This window comes from Anguilla rostrata, chromosome 13, assembly GCF_018555375.3.
Source record: "Anguilla rostrata isolate EN2019 chromosome 13, ASM1855537v3, whole genome shotgun sequence".
Classification (NCBI taxonomy): Eukaryota; Metazoa; Chordata; class Actinopteri; order Anguilliformes; family Anguillidae; genus Anguilla; species Anguilla rostrata.
The window spans coordinates 1908399-1927896 of NC_057945.1; the positions used below are offsets into that span (position 1 = coordinate 1908399).

Consider the following 19498-nt stretch of genomic DNA (forward strand, 5'->3'; position numbering starts at 1 on the left):
CCTCTGAGCTTTGTCCTAATGGACAGTTAAAGGCTTTTAGCGCATTTACTGAGTGTGTGTGAAAGTGGCGTTAGCGTCTGGGGTCACACACTGTCCGGAGTGAGAGATCTCTCCAAGCCTTAAAGCTTTTCTGAGACTGATTTACCTCGAATCTGAGACCCCAGCCCAGCACCACGACCTGTCTCAGGCTGCCCCCCATCTCTCATTCGCTGCATAAAGAGGGCTGTGTTCAGTTCAGCTTCAGTCAAGTCTGTTCAGTGTTCTCTAACATTTTAAAATGAACAAGTTGCAGTTGTTAAATTTCTTTTTATTTGACTGAATTGAGACTTGTGATTAATTGTGTATATGTATGTGTGTGTGTATATGTCTGTGTTTGTGTGTGTGTGTGTATCTGTGTGCTTGTGTGTGTTTCTGCTTGTACGTATATCTGCGTGCACGTGTGTGTGCGTGTGCATATGTGTGTGTATGTATATCTGTGTGCACGTGTGTGTGTGCGTGTGCATATGTGTGTGTATGTATGTGTGTGTGTGTGTACGTGTGTACATGTTTGTCTTTGTACGTGCGCACAGGCCTGCTCCTACACCCATGAGCAGGTGGTGGAGATGATGGAGTTCCTGATCGAGTATGGCCCGGCCCGGCTGTACTGGGGCCCTGCTGAGGTCTTCCACAAGCTCTCCTGCATCCAGCTCCTGCTGCAGCTCATCTCCTTCGCCTGCGACTGGAGGACCTACTACGGCAGGTAGGGTCCCCCCTGCTGCCCACTGCTCCCTACTCTGTACCCTACTGCTTCCCTTCTGCTTCCCCCTCTGCTCCCCCTGCTGTTCCCGACTGCTCCCCACTCTGCTCCCCTTCTGTTCCCCACTCTGCTCCCCCTGCTGCTCCCCATCTGTTCCCTACTCTGCTCCCCCTGCTGGTCCCCATCTGTTCCCCACTCTGCTCCCCCTGCTGTTCCCCCTGCTGTTCCCCCTGCTGTTCCCCCTGCTGCTCCCCCTGCTGCTCCCCATCTGTTCCCTACTCTGCTCCCCATCTGTTCCCACTCTGCTCCCCCTGCTGCTCCCCATCTGTTCCCCACTCTGCTCCCACTGCTGCTCCCATCTGTTCCCCCTTCTACTCCCCCTAATGCCGACTCCTCCCCACTCTGTATCCTACTGCTTCCCTTCTGCTTCCCCCTCTGCTCCCCCTGCTGTTCCCGACTGCTCCCCACTCTGCTCCCCCTGCTGCTCCCCATCTGTTCCTCACGCTGCTCCCCTCGCTGCTCCCATCTGTTCCCACTCTGCTCACCATTTGTTCCCTCGCTGCTCCCATCTGTCCCCCTGCTGCTCCCCCGTCGGTCCTCCTACTGCTCCCCCTCAGAACCTGGTTCTGTCTGTCTGGTCTATATAACACTTCAGTGTAACTGTGTGTTGTAACTATACAAAGCTGTAGTAACTTTACTGCATAACTCTTGTCAGTGTAACTGTTCACTGCAACTCTAGTGGGTTTGACTGTTCAGTGCTAGTCTGTTCTGTGTAACTCTAGTCTGTGTAACTGTGTTTAGTGTAACTCTGGTCTGTGTAACTGTGTTCAGTGTAACTCTGGTCTGTGTAACTGTGTTCAGTGTAACTCTGGTCTGTGTAACTGTGTTCAGTGTAACTCTCCCCCCCACCCCCCCCGTTTCCCTGCAGGAGTGACACGGTGCGCTACGCCCTGGACATCCTGGCCATCCTCAGCGTGGTCCACAAAACGCAGCTGCTCCTGGCCGAGGCCGTGGACGTGCTGGACGAGGGGGGCTCCACCGTCTGCACCGTGGGTCAGTCTCTGCGCCGGGACGTCCCCCCGGCACACCCCCCCTTTTTAAAACCCCAAACACCAATGGCCTCACACTGGCTCCAGCACAGCGGCCTGCTTCTTACACACTGGCTTTCAGCATCAGATAGTGTGGCTAGAGTCAGCTCCATTTCAGTTCTGTCAGGTCAGGAAACTAAATACATTTATCTAATGAACAGAATTTCTGCTCATGAACTAAAATTTAAAGAACGAACGTAAATAGTTTTTCAGTAAGTTGTTTTACGTTCATGTTCCAGATTGGCTGAAGTGAAATGGAGTTTGGCTGATAGTTTACTGATAGCGCCACTGTGGTGGTTTAAGTGGCAGGCTGCTATGGGCACGGCTCTCACTGATCATGCTCTAACCCTGCCGTGTGCTTTCTGTTATTTTGCAGTTTGATAAATGAGTCGCTGAATTCTGCCATCTTGGACTGTTCATGCCTTAATTGAAAAATGTAATGCAGAGTGTTAAATCGCTGTAAGAGCAGGAAAACACCATAAAGTGCAGAACTGATAGAGATTTACCGCACATTTCCACCTTTCCCCAGGGCAAGTTTATGCTTTGGTGGTACTACACGTTTGTGTTCCTGGAAGTAACACTTTTTAACTGGATAAAAAAAGTATCAGAGTTTTTTTTTTTTACCCCAACTTTTTAAAAATCTGACTTTAAGGTTCACATTACACGCAACACAGTGTTCATGGGTTCACATTCCAACTCCCAGAGAGGCTGGAGCTCGTGGGGCTGGAGGGGTGAAATAAGTGAGGAGGGGCTTTAAGACCAGAGGGACTGAGACTGAAGGACTGGGAGACTAAGGGACCAAGGGACTGAGAGATTGAGACTGAGGGATTGAGAGACTGAGGGACTGAGAGATTGAGACTGAGAGATTGAGACTGAGGGACTGAGAGATTGAGACTGAGGGACTGAGAGATTGAGACTGAGGGACTGAGAGATTGAGACTGAGGGACTGAGAGATTGAGACTGAGGGACTGAGAGACTGAGACTGAGGACTGAGAGATTGAGACTGAGGGACTGAGAGACTGGGACTGAGAGATTGAGACTGAGGGACTGAGAGTGAGACTGAGGTTGAGACTGAGGGACTAGAGATTGAGACTGAGGGATTGAGAGATTGAGACTGAGGGACTGAGACTGAGACTGAGAGATTGAGACTGAGAGACTGAGAGATTGAGACTGAGAGATTGAGACTGAGGGACTGAGAGATTGAGACTGAGAGACTGAGACTGAGGACTGAGAGATTGAGACTGAGGGACTGAGCGTGAGACTGAGGACTGAGAGATTGAGACTGAGGGACTGAGAGATTGAGACTGAGGACTGAGACTGAGGGACTGAGGATTGAGACTGAGGGACTGAGCGATTGAGACTGAGGGACTGAGAGATTGAGAGATTGAGATGAGGACTGAGGATGAGACTGAGGGACTGAGACTGAGGACTAGAGTGAGACTGAGGACTGAGACTGAGGGACTGAGAGATTGAGACTGAGGGACTGAGCGTGAGATTGAGGACTGAGAGATGAGAGATGAGACTGAGGGACTGAGAGATTGAGACTGAGGGACTGAGACTGAGGGACTGAGAGATTGAGACTGAGGGACTGAGAGATTGAGACTGAGGACTGAGAGATTGAGACTGAGAGATGAGACTGAGAGACTGAGATTGGACTGAGGACTGAGCGTTGAGACTGAGGACTGAGAGACTGAGACTGAGGACTGAGAGATTGAGAGATTGAGACTGAGGACTGAGAGACTGAGGGATTGAGACTGAGGATTGAGACTGAGGGACTGAGAGATTGAGACTGAGGGACTGAGGACTGGATGAGACTGAGGGACTGAGCGTGAGACTGAGGACTGAGATTGAGACTGAGGGACTGAGAGATTGAGAGATTGAGACTGAGGGACTGAGAGATTGAGACTGAGGGACTGAGAGACTGAGAGATTGAGACTGAGGGACTGAGAGATTGAGACTGAGGGACTGAGAGACTGAGAGATTGAGACTGAGGGACTGAGAGACTGAGTGACTCAGAGACTGAGAGATTGAGACTGAGGGACTGAGAGACTGAGAGATTGAGACTGAGGGATTGAGACTGAGAGACTGAGAGATTGAGACTGAGGGATTGAGAGACTGAGAGATTGAGACTGAGGGACTGAGAGATTGAGACTGAGGGACTGAGAGATTGAGACTGAGGACTGAGCGATGAGACTGAGGACTGAGGTTGAGACTGAGGACTGAGGATTGAGACTGAGGACTGAGAGATTGAGAGATTGAGACTGAGGACTGAGAGTGAGACTGAGGGACTGAGAGACGAGAGATTGAGACTGAGGGACTGAGAGATTGAGACTGAGGGACTGAGAGATGAGACTGAGGACTGGAGATTGAGACTGAGGGACTGAGACTGAGGGACTGAGAGATTGAGACTGAGGACTGAGAGATTGAGACTGAGACTGAGCGATGAGACTGAGGGATGAGAGATTGAGATTGAGACTGAGACTGAGAGATTGAGACTGAGGACTGAGATTGAGACTGAGGACTGAGAGACTGAGAGATTGAGACTGAGGACTGAAGATTGGAGATTGAGACTGAGACTGAGGATTGAGACTGAGGACTAGAGTTGAGAGAGGACTGAGAGACTGAGAGATTGAGACTGAGGGACTGAGAGATTGAGACTGAGGGACTGAGAGATTGAGAGATTGAGACTGAGGGACTGAGAGATTGAGAGATTGAGACTGAGACTGAGAGATTGAGACTGAGGGACTGAGAGATTGAGACTGAGGGACTGAGAGACTGAGAGATTGAGACTGAGACTGAGAGATTGAGACTGAGGGACTGAGAGATTGAGACTGAGGGACTGAGAGATTGAGACTGAGAGATTGAGACTGAGGGACTGAGAGATTGAGACTGAGGGACTGAGAGATTGAGACTGAGGGACTGAGAGATTGAGACTGAGGGACTGAGACTGAGGGACTGAGAGATTGAGAGATTGAGACTGAGGGACTGAGAGATTGAGAGATTGAGACTGAGGGACTGAGAGATTGAGACTGAGGGACTGAGAGATTGAGAGATTGAGACTGAGGGACTGAGAGATTGAGACTGAGCGATTGAGACTGAGGGACTGAGAGATTGAGAGATTGAGACTGAGGGACTGAGAGATTGAGACTGAGGGACTGAGAGACTGAGAGATTGAGACTGAGAGACTGAGACTGAGAGACTAAGTTTGAGGGATTGATGAGCTGAAGTCTTCCAGCAGTACAGCAGATTGAGGCTGACTCTTCCATCAGCCAAAGAACTGCAGAGAAGATCTGTCCGCTGAGTTTATTTTTATCTCAAATACCCCTGAGCTATCAAAACTTACTCCCGTCGAATATTACAGTTCCACATTGTTTTTTTAAATCCACAAAGTGAATTGTTGAACCAAAGAAACGATTTCCTCGTCAAATGATTCTTTCTTCCTGGCTTTTGAATAATTCAGCGCACCATGTGAGCACAGTTTGGGGTGCAAATCTGATCTTGTTGAATTAATAACAACATTTTCATCAGCAGAAGATGAAACGTGCACGTTTTACAAATTAGACCTGGCAGCCTTTTTCTCTTCGGTCGATGTAAATGTTTCCGCAAGAATGGCTTCTGTTTGGTGAAGCGTGAAAGAGCAGTTGGTTTTGCTTCATAGACACGTCTGTTGAGGGAGGGGGGAAAAAAAACAAATTCTATTTTTGTATGATTAATTTTTGCAGTTATTTTACTGCCAGTCCTCCCTGATTACCCACTTGATATTGTTTTCTGAAATTCAAAATGAAATGGTTATGTATTAGGGATCAAAAAGTTAATCTGATCATGCGAGATGATTAGAATTTTGGCACGGTGATTAGTCGCTATAGTAATTTTAGATGATAATCATTTAGTTAGAGCGTCCATCAGTGATTGATCACTGCCAGCGTTTGGGGAGATGACTGGAATCGCACAGCTGCAGATTAATGAGTTCACTTTTCTCAACGTCATTATCGGTGTGAATGTTTTGGGATGGGGAGGCGTCTAACCAAATTTACTTCATAATAAAAGCCAATCTAAGAAACTGTAAGACTGGAATGTCGCAGAGTATTGCTCTGATCCTTCATTGTGTTCGACTGTTCAGTGCCGTTTCAAAAGATTCACTTGCAATTTGTGCTGCTTGGTGCAGACCAGCTAAGAGTGCTATCCACCCTACTGCATATTAAAAACCGATTCACATAAGTGTTGATGCAAATTAGGTGACCGCCCAACCATGTTCAGGTAGCCAACACAGTTGAAGATAACAGGAAGTGTGTGTTTTTGGTTGTGAAACATGACGTCAAGTGTCTTACAACTATGACCACTATCATGGACATTGACAAGTTTGCATACCACATGACTTTTTAAATTTGTAATTCTTTTCAAAATTTGTTGTGAATATCACAGTGACCAGCTTCATAAACTGACAACAAAACTCCTATCTTCGGGAAACATAATGTATATTGCATGAAGCTATTCTGATATGAGTAATATGCCTAACAATTTTACAGTTAGCTTGCATTGAAGAAGTAGGTTGATCTAGCAAGCCAGTTTTCAGATAAAAGACTTGTAATATTTAGACTGCTAACTTCACTAAACTATCAGTAAGAATGCTAAGAACAGAAAGCTACAATTTATTGATAGAGTAGACATTTTGAATATTACCAGCCTCTTTGTTTTGCTTTTAAGTTAGCTTTGGTCAAAATAATTAGCTAGCTATGGTAATCTTCATGGGTAATTCCTTATTGTATTGGGCTAGATGTTGGGATAGTAGACTTTAATTGAATTATGTTTGCTATTAGGTGAACAGTGGTTGTCTATCGCTGTGTTACTAGGCAGCCATGGGGTAGTCGAGTCCAGTGCACAGCAAACTTCAGAGATCAGAGAATTCTCTGCAGCAGCAACATTATGACAGAAACTAACAATGGAGTGGAGTGATTATTATCTTGTGCATGCTGGAGAGAGTGAACTTGGCCTTGTCTGAGACCACAGTCTTGCCCCAAGATCATGTGCCAAGACCCAGCCCCAGACGAAGTCTTAGAGGCTCAAGAACCAAAGTCCAGACCAAGACCATGTTTACGTTTAAGACCATGTGGTCAGGACTTGCATACACACCTGTATAATAGGCAGGAGCTGTGTGTGTGTGATATAGATAATCATGCAGATGATATTAATAGCAGCAGTGACGCAGGTCATCAGGAAATGATGCATGTTTGTTTAAATCCGTTCTGCTCGTGGGTTGTTCCCTCCTGGGCAGGAATGAGCATCATCTTGGGCGTGGCGGAGGGCGAGGTGTTCGTCAACGACGCGGAGATCCAGAAGTCGGCGCTGCAGGTGGTGATCAACTGCGTGTGCGCGCCGGACAAGCGTGTCTCCAGCATCGGCAAGTTCATCGCCGGGACGCCCCGCCGCAGGGTGCCGCAGCCCGCCAAGGCCAGCGAGAACGTCCTCACCAAGATGTGGAACGTGGTGCAGTCCAACAACGGCATCAAGGTGCTGCTGTCGCTGCTGACGGTCAAGATGCCCATCACGGACGCCGACCAGATCCGGGCGCTGGCCTGCAAGGCGCTGGTGGGGCTGTCGCGCAGCGGGGCGGTGCGGCAGATCATCAGCAAGCTGCCGCTGTTCAGCAGCGGGCAGATCCAGCAGCTGATGAAGGAGCCGCTGCTGCAGGACAAGCGCAGCGAGCACGTCAAGTTCTGCCGCTACGCCGCCGAGCTGATCGAGCGCGTGTCGGGCAAGCCGCTGCTGGTGGGCACCGACGTGTCGCTGGCGCGGCTGCAGCGCGCCAACGTGGTGGCGCAGTCCCGCATCTCCTTCCCCGAGAAGGAGCTGCTGCTGCTCATCCGCAACCACCTGGTGTCCAAGGGGCTGCAGGACACGGCCAACGCGCTCACCAAGGAGGCCGACCTGCCCATGGCCCACCTCTGCCACGCCCCCTCGCCGCCCTTCGCCGCCGCCGCCGCCGTCGTGGTGGTGCCCGCCGGCTCCCCCGGGGCGGTGCTCCCCCGCACCCCCCGGCTGGCCAATGGGGTGGCGGCTCGCCTGGGCGGGGCGCACACGCTGTCCCCGCTGGGCCACGCCCAGCCCCGCCCCCTGCCCGCGCAGGCCCCGCCTCCTCCCCCCCCTCCGATGTCGGGGGCCCCCCCGCACGGCTCGCCGCTGATCGGGCGCATCATGTTCACGCGGGAGCGGCCCCCGCCCCCCCCCTGCGGGCACAGCGGGAAGCGGCCGCGCGTCCTGCGGCAGAAGTCGGACCACGGCGCCTTCATCCAGAGCCCCGCCATGAAGAAGCAGCTGGACCGCCACCTGCCCTCGCCGCCCGCGCTCGACGGCATCATCACCGAGTACCTGCGCGAGCAGCACGCCCGCTGCAAGAACCCGGTGGCCACCTGCCCGCCCTTCTCCCTCTTCACCCCGCACCAGTGCCCCGAGTCCAAGCAGCGGCGCCAGGCCCCCACCAGCTTCACCTCCCGCCTCACCCGCCGCGTGCTCTTCCCCAAGTACGGGGGCGTGGACGGGGGCTGCTTCGACCGGCACCTCATATTCAGCAGGTAACCGCAGCCCTCTCCGGCCGGACGGGCGAGACTGACATCTACAGGCAGGGATGTGTAACTGCACGCAATGCAGGACCTGTACACAGAATGTACACACAGCCTGAAAATGTGATTGTTCAAACTGTGATTGGCACAAGACCAAACTTCTCCTTTTTAGATGTGAATGACATTCGAAAGCATCCCAGTAGATCGCGGGCAAATTTTTTTATAAGCAAAATGTATAATTGCATGAAAGAATATGGTAAAAATGTTTCTTAAAGTTGTCAGTAGTCTCCAGGAATCTGATTCATTACATTTACATTACATTACATTCATTTGGCAGACGCTTTTATCCAAAGCGACGTACAAAAGTGCATTTTCATGATCGTAGACAACTGCTGAACACGAGTTCAGTAAGGTACAATTACTTATTTTGTACAGCTATTTCTAGCCGAGAACAATGAACACTATCCTGGTCTAACATCTGCAAAGCCAACTAGGCAGAAGAATAAGCTACAGTATTAGGACAAATACAATTTACCAAGAAGTGCAGGGATGGGGCAACATGTAACAAGTGACAGGAAAAAAGGTTTTTTTTTTTTTTTTTTAAATATTTATACAGCGTGGTGGTGGTTAGTCTAGGTATAGTCTGAAGAGATGAGTCTTCAGGCCACGGTGGAAGATGGATAGTGAGGGGGAGGTTCGGAGAGAGCCGAGGAGTTCGTTCCACCACTGGGGAGCTAGGGTGGAGAAGCTCTGTGATCCCTTTGGGCGGGTGGGAGGGGTTACAAGACGCCCTGCTGCCGCAGAGCGGAGTGGTCGAGCAGGCACATAGAATTGAGTCATGTCCTGCAAGTAGATGGGGGCTGTCCTGTTGGCGGCAGTGTAGGCAAGGGTCAGGGCTTTGAATCGGATCCTGGCAGCGACCGGTAGCCAGTGAAGTGATCGCAGCAGAGGAGTGACGTGGGAGAATTTGGGGAGGTTGTAGATGAGTCGGGCAGCGGCATGAATCATCTGTAGTGGCTGTATGGCACAAGCTGGCAGGTTTGCAAGGAGAGAGTTGCAGTAATCAAGGCGAGAGGTCACCATAGCCTGGACGAGCAGCTGGGTGGAGTGCGTCGTCAGGTATGGTCGAATCCTCCTGATGTTGTACAGGAGGAATCTTCAGGACCGTGATGTTGCCTTGATGTGCTCCTTGAGGTCCAGTTGGTCATCCAGGACCACCCCCAAGCTCTTGGCAGAGTGAGAGGCAGTCACTGTGGTGTCATCAACCGTGATTGAGAGTTCACGAAGCAAGGAGGTCTTGTAGGGGAAGAACAGAAGCTCAGTTTTGTTGAGGTTGAGCTTCAGATGGTGGCTGGCCATCCAGGTAGAGATGTCAGCCAGGCAGGAAGAGATCTTATCATTGACCTGTGTGGCCGAGGGGGGGAAAGAAAAGAAGAGTTGTGTGTCATCTGCATAACAATGATTCAGGAATGACCCCCTATTCCCGCAGGGCTCCTGCACAGGATGTCAGTTTGTTGACTCTGTTTAAGACAGCGCCGATTGAATGTCAAAATGGCCGTTCTGTTTACGGTCAATATATACTTTTTTTAATAAAAGGGGAGAGGCTGCTGTCCTTTAGTGTTTCTGCCTTTATTCAGACCGATAGAAAGCAGAGAGGGAAACAGACGCTAACAGGAGGAAACGCGTATGGCCCAGAGTCCGCTGCTCTGCAGGCTGCACCTCACGTTTCGCCTCAGTTTGATCATTATTTTACGATGTAGAAAATTTGTGACAACTGCTGTACCTGCCGCTGCCTGTCCCTCGGGAATGCGTGAGAGAATTTCACAGGGTTCTGCGGTGCTCCCATAGTAAACGTGCATTTCCTCCTGAAAGTGCACTTTTACAGTCTCTCAGTGCTGTGTGCTAACTGGATAAATCATTTGGGACGCATTAAAGCGCTCCTGAATGACTAAGCTTAAAGGTCAGCGCAGAGCCCTGTTCTGAGCTGAGTTCTGTGCCCCCCCCCCCCCCCCAGGTTCCGGCCCATCTCGCTGTTCCGCGAGGCGGAGGAGGACGAGAGCGGGTTCATGTGCTGCGCATTCTCTGCTCGGGAGCGCTTCCTCATGCTGGGCACCTGCACGGGTCTGCTCAAGCTGTACAACATCTTCACCGGCCAGGAGGAGGCCAGCTACAGCTGCCACAACTCGGCCATCACGCACCTGGAGCCGTCTCGGGTTAGGCTCCGCCCCCTCTTCCTCTCCCCGCTCTTACACTGCCGCAGGGTCTGCTGGGGTCCCCGGCCCTGGTCCTGGAGAGCCACAGGGTCTGCTGGGGTCCCCAGCCCTGGTCCTGGAGAGACACAGGCTCTGATTGGATGTAGCTGTGTGTTTGACTCCTCCCTCTCTCTGGCGTAGTCCTGTGTTTTGACTCCTCCCTCTGATTGGATGTAGCTGTGTGTTTGACTCCTCCCTCTCTCTGGCGTAGTCCTGTGTTTTGACTCCTCCCTCTGATTGGATGTAGCTGTGTGTTTGACTCCTCCCTCTCTCTGGCGTAGTCCTGTGTTTTGACTCCTCCCTCTGATTGAATGTAGCTGTGTGTTTGACTCCCCTCTGATTGGATGTAGCTGTGTGTTTGACTCCTCCCTCTGATTGGATGTAGCTGTGTGTTTGACTCCACCCTCTCTCTGATGTAGCTGTGTGTTTGACTCCACCCTCTCTCTGATGTAGCCGTGTGGTTTGACTCCTCCCTCTGATTGGACGTGGCAGTGTGTTTGACTCCTCCCTCTCTCTGATGTAGCCCTGTGTTTTGACTCTTCCCTCTGATTGGACGTAGCCCTGTGTTTTGACTCCTCCCTCTGATTGGATGTAGCCCTGTGTTTTGACTCCTCCCTCTGATTGGATGTAGCTGTGTGTTTGACTCCTCCCTCTCTCTGATGTAGCCCTGTGTTTGACTCCTCTCTCTGATTGGATGTAGCTGTGTGTTTGACTCCTCCCTCTCTCTGATGTAGCCCTGTGTTTTGACTCCTCCCTCTGATTGGATGTAGCTGTGTTTTGACTCCTCCCTCTCTCTGACGCAGGACGGCTCCCTGCTGCTGACCTCGGCCTCGTGGAGCTACCCGCTGTCTGCCCTGTGGGGCATGCAGTCTGTTTTCATCATGAAGTGAGTGCGGAGTCCCGGACCCCTGACTGCCTAAAACCACCCCCCCACACACACACACTCTGCCTGGACCCCTGTTCGATCTGCCTAAACCACCCCCACCACCCACACACCTGCCTGACCCCTCTGCCTACCCCCCCCAAACACTCTGCCTGGACCCCTGTGCCTAAAACACAGGGAGTCCCATTTCCCAGCTTCGTCGTTTCGAGGCACAAGAACTTCCTCAGCTCTTCTATTCAGTACTCTGTCCCGCTGAAAACAGGTCCGTGATGAGCGGTTTTCTCTCCTTTCTCAGGCATTCCTTTTTAGACGACCATTACGTGGAGTTCAGCAAACTGTCGCAGGACAGGGTCATCGGCACCAAGGAGCACATAGCTCACGTGAGTCTTCCCCGCTGTGATTTTAGTCGTGTAAACTCCTTTTTCAGATCTTCCACATTTCTGATCAGCTAATTCTGTCTACACAATAGCGTTTGTGTTTGGATAATTCCAAGTGTATGCGTTTTGCTGCATTGCTTTTCCAAAGTTAGTATTATAGTGTGCTTTATTTGCATACTTTTCCAGATATATGACATCCAGACCGGCCAGAAGACCCTCACCCTCAACAACCCCGGCCTGGCCAACAACTACAAGCGGAACTGCGCGACCTTTAACCCCACAGACGACCTGGTGCTGAACGACGGGGTGATGTGGGACGTGCGCTCCGCCCAGGCCATACACAAGTTTGACAAGTTCAACATGAACATCAGCGGCGTCTTCCACCCCAACGGGCTGGAAGTCATCATCAACACGGAGATCGTATCCTGCCTTAAACTAGCGGTTCATTGGGGGCTAAGTTAGATGTGCTATCGAGAGTGTGCTATCACTGCTGTTTGACTAGTCATGAGAGATCAAGCTAATCAAAGGGTTGCAGTGTGAACTAATTGTTCAGGATCATGTGGTTAGTCGGTATCATAGACTAATCATTAGGGGTCAGGGGGTTACAGTGTCATAAACTCGTCATTGGGAGTCAAGCGGCAGAGATATCTTTCTGCATCCAACTTGCACGATATTGTTCATTGGTCCCAGTGTGAATGTTGATTTTTTGATTGGTCCCAGCATAAATGGTCCTGGTGTTTGATTGGTCCCAGCATAAATGGTCCTATTGCTTGATTGGTTCCAGTGTGAATGTTCTGAATGTCCTGTTGTTTGATTGGTTCCAGTGTGAATGTTCTAGTGTTTGATTGGTTCCAGTTCACATTACTGGTGCTGCTCATTCTGTGCTGCAATTTGTTGCATTCCTTAGTTAGAGTGTCAGTGGGACCTGCGAACCTATCATCTCCTCCACACCGTGCCTGCCCTAGACCAGTGCAGGATGGTCTTCAACAACAATGGCACCGTCATTTATGGAGGTAAGGCCCAGGGGTGGATGTGGGCAGCGGGACCTATTATTGGTGTTGAGCAGGGCTGCCCAACCCTGTTCCTGGAGATGTACTGCACTGGAGGTTTTCACTCCAACCCTAACAAAGGACACATTATTCAACAGCTAGAGAGCTCATTGAGAGGCTAATTAGTAGAGTCGGTATGCCAAATAAGCCTACAGGATGGTAGATCTCCAGGAACAGGGTTGGGCAGCCATGCTACGGTCACTGATATTGATTCTTTAAGGTGCTGGAAGTCTGGAATACAAGGTGAATTTGTTTTGAAGACCTGTCTGTGGTGTAGTTTTTCCAGTGAGAACAAATTGGCACCGATTGCCTTTGTAACAAAGGCATGAGTTGCTGATGCCAGAGTTTAGTCTTAAATGGGGAGGGTATGGGTTGCTGATGCCAGATCAGATTCTGAACCAGGAAGCCAGTGCCAGTGATGATTTAGGCATGACGTGCTCAGTGCAGAGTTGGGTCTGAATGAGTAAGGCATGTCCAGCCGATGGCAGAAACCTCTGAACAGCGGTAAACTGTGATGGCTTTTCTGCTCCCAGCCATGTTGCAGGCCGACGATGAGGACGACATAATGGATCAGCAGATGAAGAGTCCGTTTGGCTCCTCCTTCAGGACCTTCGATGCCACGGACTACAAACCCATCGGTGAGGGCAGTCTGCTGTCTTGTCTTCTCCAGGGAGGACTGGTGGGGGCTCAGGCTAGCATTCTGGCCCAGTGCTAAGCTATCTAATTCAGCTAATCGACTAAAAGCTAAAATGGAACAAGGTGAATTCCTGATATCAGGATGGAAGTAACTCACCACTGGTCAGTTCACATTGGAGCAGCCCCCATACGTGAGGTCTGGCTGTGTAACCCACTATGTCACCAGTAGGGCGGCGCTCTACATCAAGTCAAGCCTAAACGCCCTCATCAGACCTGGTGGTCATATGGCAGGAAATGGCGCAGGTTTGCTGAAATCCAGGAACTCATAAGCCTCGATCAGTATTTAAGACCCAGGTTAGTCATGTTGGCTTCACTTTAGGAAACGTGCATGAAGCATCTTCTGTTTTCCCACCCGCAGCTACAATCGATGTAAAACGGAACATCTTCGATCTCTGCACAGACACCAAAGACTGCTACCTGGCAGTTATTGAGGTAAGGTTTATCTGTTCTTTCAGCAGGGACAGTAACTATAGCTGGAACATTTGTTCTAATTAAGCTGCTGGATGGATCCTCCTCTTAAGGCTCTGTTCTAGTGCATGGATGGGCCTTATAGTCCAGTATCTTTTAAGGCTCTGTTCCAGTGTGTGGATGGGCCCCATGGTCTGGTATCTGTTAACTCTCTGGGGTCTAAGGGTAAAATGAGGCACACTGGTGATTGTGCGATGCTCTGACATTTGTGTAAATTTCATCAACTTTATATACAGTGATTCCAAAGTGTTTCATATCTTTGTTTTCAGCACAAACTCAGCTACAACAATTTGGCAGCAGTAAGTAGGTCATAATAATGTGTGGATTGTAAACTGCTCTAAAAACACACAAACTGTAAACAGTAGTTTTGAACATGCACAGGAATGTTGTAATAAAACACACTAAACAATTGTGAATAAGACTTTTGGTCACTGAAATGTGTTCTTCAAGGTCTTGGGTATCAAAAGATGACAAAATATTTTAGCAAATCCAATGAGAAATATAAAATAAATTGCTAAAAGTTAGTGTTGTGACTACTATTTTTAAACACCAGGTGAGAATGGGAGGGCAAATTGCCTTTCTGTAATGAATATGCATTGGGTAGGAATACCTGCCAGCTAAGTAGGCTATTCACACCTGGCCGCATGCCTCCCCACCACTAAGACCAAAGGCTCAGTGAGCCATTTAGAAGACAGAAACAAAGACAACTTTTGATTTTAGAACATTTATTGAAGTAAACTGCATGGAAGATGAGATGAGACTGGTGTACTCTTGCAACGTCTGCCTAGCCTCTTAGCTAGTGGTGAACTAGGCCGTGTTTCCTGATCAACATCTCTGCAAATATAATAAAAACAAAATTGTTAGGAAATGTGAAATCAAATCAAACTTTATTTATATAGCACATTTCCTTCAACAGGTGAAAATTAAATGTGCTTTACAAAAAAGGGACAAACCACTAACTAATGAAAACAAAATTTATGAAATGTGACATCATGTACAAACAAAGAACCAAACAAACACAACCAGACGCAGAGAGGTAGCCTATAATTTTGAGAAGCAATGGTTAGAATCATTCGTAGTGTGGGAATTTACAAGCGCCCATATTAGTGAATATTCCTACAAACACACAGAGAATGTAATACAGCACACATTTACAAATAATGCAAGCTATCAACAAAAAAACATTAGCTTAACTAAATAAACACTGATATTCCAACTAAACTACACGCAACTCATCAATAACAATGCCTCAATCTGAACTAGGCTAGGTCTGTTTAGCTAAGTGGTTTTTTTATTGCTATTTCCCGAACTTACTTAGAGTATGCTAATATCGATTGTGCAAGGACATCAGTTTTAGAATCCTAGCCACGCCACTACACGCCAGGCATGAGCTATTTATTACGAATATGATCGAAAAACATACAGTCTACCTGATACTTCTAACACAAGACGCAGAGAGCCTAGCCTATAATTTTGAGATGCAATAGTTCGAATCGTTCGTAGTGTGGGAATTTACAAACGCGCACGTTGCTGGATATTCCTACAAACACACAGATACGTTGCAATACAGTACACATATTTACCAATATGATCATAAGAAATATACTTACGCATGAAGTTGATCCTCAGCTGGATCAGTTCGCTGTTCGAAATGACACCGCTCTTCATCAGTGTCGGCTTCCGGACGGACCATTTTCCAAAATTAAACGAAATGTTCACCTCAAAAGAAGTGAATTAGGCCCTGTTCCAGTGTGTGGATGGGCCCCATGGTCTGGTATCTGTTAAGGCACTGTTCCACTGTGTGGATGGGTCCTTTGGTCTGGTATCTTTTAAGGCTCTGTTCCACTGTGTGGATGGGTCCCATGGTCTGGTATCTGTTAAGGAACTGTTCCAGTGTGTGGATGGATGGGTCCTATGGTCTGGTATCTGTTAAGGCTCTGTTCCTCTGTGTGGATGGGCCCCATGGTCTAGTATCTGTTAAGCCTCTGTTCCAGTGTGTGGGTGGACCCCATGGTCTAGTATCTGTTAAGCCTCTGTTCCACTGTGTGGTTGGGTCCCATGGTCTGGTATCTGTTAAGGCTTTGTTCCACTGTGTGGTTGGGTCCCATGGTCTGGTATCTGTTAAGGCTTTGTTCCACTGTGTGGTTGGGTCCCATGGTCTGGTATCTGTTAAGGCTTTGTTCCAATGTGTGGTTGGGTCCCATGGTCTGGTATCTGTTAAGGCTTTGTTCCACTGTGTGGATGGGCCCCATGGTCTAGTATCTGTTAAAGCTTTGTTCCTATGTTTAGATGGGCCCCATAGACTGGGATCGCTCTCTCACTCTGTCTCTCTCTCCCTGTCACTCTCTCTCTCTCTGTCTCTCTCTCTGTCTTTCTGTACAGAACCAGGACTCCATCAACATGGACACGGTGTGCCGCCTGTACGAGGTGGGGCGGCAGCGCCTGGCCGAGGAGGAGGAGGACGAGGAAGACCAGGTGACAGTGACGGTCATAGCGCAGACTCTTCAGGCCCTCTAGATACTCAGACCCTGCGTCCCATTCGCTGTTCTCTTATGACATCACGTTCCCACCGGACACATTGAAAGCTTGTTATTAATGTTATTACAGCCAGTTCGCCATACGGAGTGATTTGGGAAGGCAGATTAACTGGACAGAATGGGCCTTGGGCATTAGCTCATAAATTTGAGGTGTTGGGTTCAGAGCGTAGGAGCCCCGTTGTTATTCAACACCGTTGTGACTGTGGCCCCCTCATCTCCGGCAGGACGACGAGGACCAGGATGATGAGGACGACGAAGACGACGACGACTCGGACGATGACCTTGACGACATGGACACGGACCCCCTCCTGGCTGAGCTGGAGAACGAGAACGGAGGCGAGGAAGAGGAGGAGGACGGCGAGCACGACTTCTCCCCCTCCGACGACGAAGAGGTGGCCCGCCTGCTGGAGGCTGATGGCGAGGAAGAGGAGGACGACGATGACGACGACGATGATGACGACGATGATTCCGACGACAACGACGACAATGAGCTCATCCTGGAGAACAGTGAGTACAGGCTGCAGATGGGGTGTCTGCAGAAATGTGTACTTTTGGGGGGGTCAGCAGACCTATAATGGTAAAGGAACTGGGCTTGCATCAAAGAGGTTACGGGTTCAATTTGAGCAAAGAACTAAAGCTGAATTGCCTCAGGAAATGTCCACATGTGTAAAAACATATAATGTAAAAATGTTAGCTGCAGGTGTGATGTAATAGCAGGTGTTCTGTGTTGGAATGCATCCGAGTTGTTTTAAGAACAGGAACTCTAAGGTGTGAGAATAGTCACTGACTCTCCTGTAGTACTGTGTGGCCTGTCGGGTATAGAATAGTCACTGACTATCCTGTAGTACTATGTGGCCTGTAGGGTATAGAATAGTCACTGACTCTCCTGTAGAACTATGTGGCCTGTAGGGTATAGAATAGTCACTGACTCTCCTGTAGTACTGTGTGGCCTGTATGGTATAGAATAGTCACTGACTCTCCTGTAGTACTGTGTGGCCTGTAGGGTATAGAATAGTCACTGACTCTCCTGTAGTACTGTGTGGCCTGCAGGGTATAGAATAGTCACTGACTCTCCTGTAGTACTGTGTGGCCTGCAGGGTGTAAAATAGTCACTGGCTGCTCTGTAGTACTCTGTAGTCTGTGTGTTGTAAAATAGTCACTGGCTATCCTGTAGTACTGTGTGGTCTGTAGGGTATAGAATAGTCACTGACTCTCCTGTAGTACTGTGTGGTCTGTAGGGTATAGAATAGTCACTGACTCTCCTGTAGTACTGTGTGGTCTGTAGGGTATAGTATAGTCACTGACTCTCCTGTAGTACTGTGTGGCCTGTAGGGTATAGAATAGACACTGACTCTCCTGTAGTACTGTGTGGCCTGCAGGGTGTAAAATAGTCAATGGCTGCCCTGTAGTACTTTGTAGTCTGTGTGTTGTAAAATAGTCACTGACTCTCCTGTAGTACCGTGTGCAACCTGTACAGTGTAAAATAGTCACTGGTTATCTTGTAGTACTGTGTGGTCTGTAGGGTATAAAATAGTCACTGGCTCTCCTGTAGTACCCCGTGGTCTGTAAGGTGTAAAATAGTCACTGACTATAGTACTCTGTGTGTTGTAAAAAATTTAGGGATGCACCGATGTGAAAAAACATTCTGGGCCAATACCCTCGTGTAAACAACACAATTGGCCAATACTGGGGACGGTAATTTTCAGTAATTTCACAGATCGAGTGATTGCATAATGTGCTTGATTCCAAAGTTCCAAAGATGGGGACGAATCTGTTTTTTAGAAAGCATCTTGCGAATACACATAACACACATCAAGTTTTTCCATTATAAAAACGTCTTAGTGCTTAGCCTGTTTTGTCAAGAAACACAGACAGTCAATGTCAGATATGACACACAGAATTTTATTCTCAGCTCACAAATGGTGTGTGTCCACAAAATCAATATACAATGACTGAATACTCAGTTCTGATTGACTGGGACGTTTGCGTTGAAGTAGCTATGAGGTAGCGCTTGAAAAAGTTTGATCGCTGTTCTAAATGAATTCTGACTCAAATAAACTGGAAATTTGTAAGAGCTAGCAAGCCAAATATACTTGCAACAGTGCCAGCTTGATGTCCATAGTTATTACTTGACTACGTTTTGAGTATACAGTGAGCTCCAGCATCTAGGACAAAGCCATATTTTTTCTTGATTTGGCTCTGTACTCTATAATTTTAGATTTGTAAGCAAACTGTTCAGATGTGGTTAAAGTGCAGTTTCTCTGCTTTTATTAATGGGTATTTTTGTACACTTTGGTTTCACCCTGTAGAAATAACAGCACTTTTTAAACATGGTCCCCCATTTCAGGGTGCCGTAATGTTTTGTACCAATGGCTTCGCAGGTGTTTCTGATTAGCCAGGTGTGCTCAATTGCTTCTTTAGTGCAAGTACCAGTGAGCTTCCGGTATCTAGTCATGATGTTGATTGCCTTTGGAGTCTGTTATTGGCATTTGTCAACATGAGGACCAGTGTTGTGCCAATGAGAAGTCAAGGAAGCGGCTGAGAAATTTGGTAGAAAGCAGAGACATAAGCCAAACCTTAGGCTTATCAAAATCAACTGTTTGGAGCACCATTAAGAAGAAAGAGAGGACTGGGGAGCTCAGTAATCGCAAAGGGCCTGGTAGTCCAAGAAAGACCTCACCATAATGAAGAAAAGTCCCCAAACACTTGTCCTATTCATTCTCCTGCTGCTATCAGCAGTTTCAGCAACAGTAATGTAAGACAAGTGAGCCAGCTGTAGCTGCTATGCATGCCCAAACTTCCACCCCCACCGTGTTTCACAGATAAGGGGGGTTGCGTGCTTTGGGTCTTGGGCA

General features: G+C 48.7%; 1 protein-coding gene across 5 annotated transcripts in view; it reads left to right on the plus strand.

Moving 5' to 3' along the window:
• Positions 1 to 19498, plus strand: part of LOC135238219 (DDB1- and CUL4-associated factor 1-like) — a 45634-nt gene that overhangs the window by 21765 nt on the left and 4371 nt on the right. For all 5 annotated transcript variants that reach the window (XM_064305973.1, XM_064305971.1, XM_064305975.1 and 2 more), the window contains exons 12-23: positions 570 to 739; positions 1665 to 1789; positions 7097 to 8393; positions 10396 to 10594; positions 11437 to 11519; positions 11812 to 11896; positions 12080 to 12313; positions 12813 to 12906; positions 13476 to 13580; positions 13997 to 14070; positions 16489 to 16581; positions 16868 to 17150. In XM_064305973.1, coding sequence (XP_064162043.1) covers positions 570 to 739; positions 1665 to 1789; positions 7097 to 8393; positions 10396 to 10594; positions 11437 to 11519; positions 11812 to 11896; positions 12080 to 12313; positions 12813 to 12906; positions 13476 to 13580; positions 13997 to 14070; positions 16489 to 16581; positions 16868 to 17150 — 2842 coding nt within the window. The remainder of the gene's footprint in view (positions 1 to 569; positions 740 to 1664; positions 1790 to 7096; positions 8394 to 10395; positions 10595 to 11436; positions 11520 to 11811; positions 11897 to 12079; positions 12314 to 12812; positions 12907 to 13475; positions 13581 to 13996; positions 14071 to 16488; positions 16582 to 16867; positions 17151 to 19498) is intronic.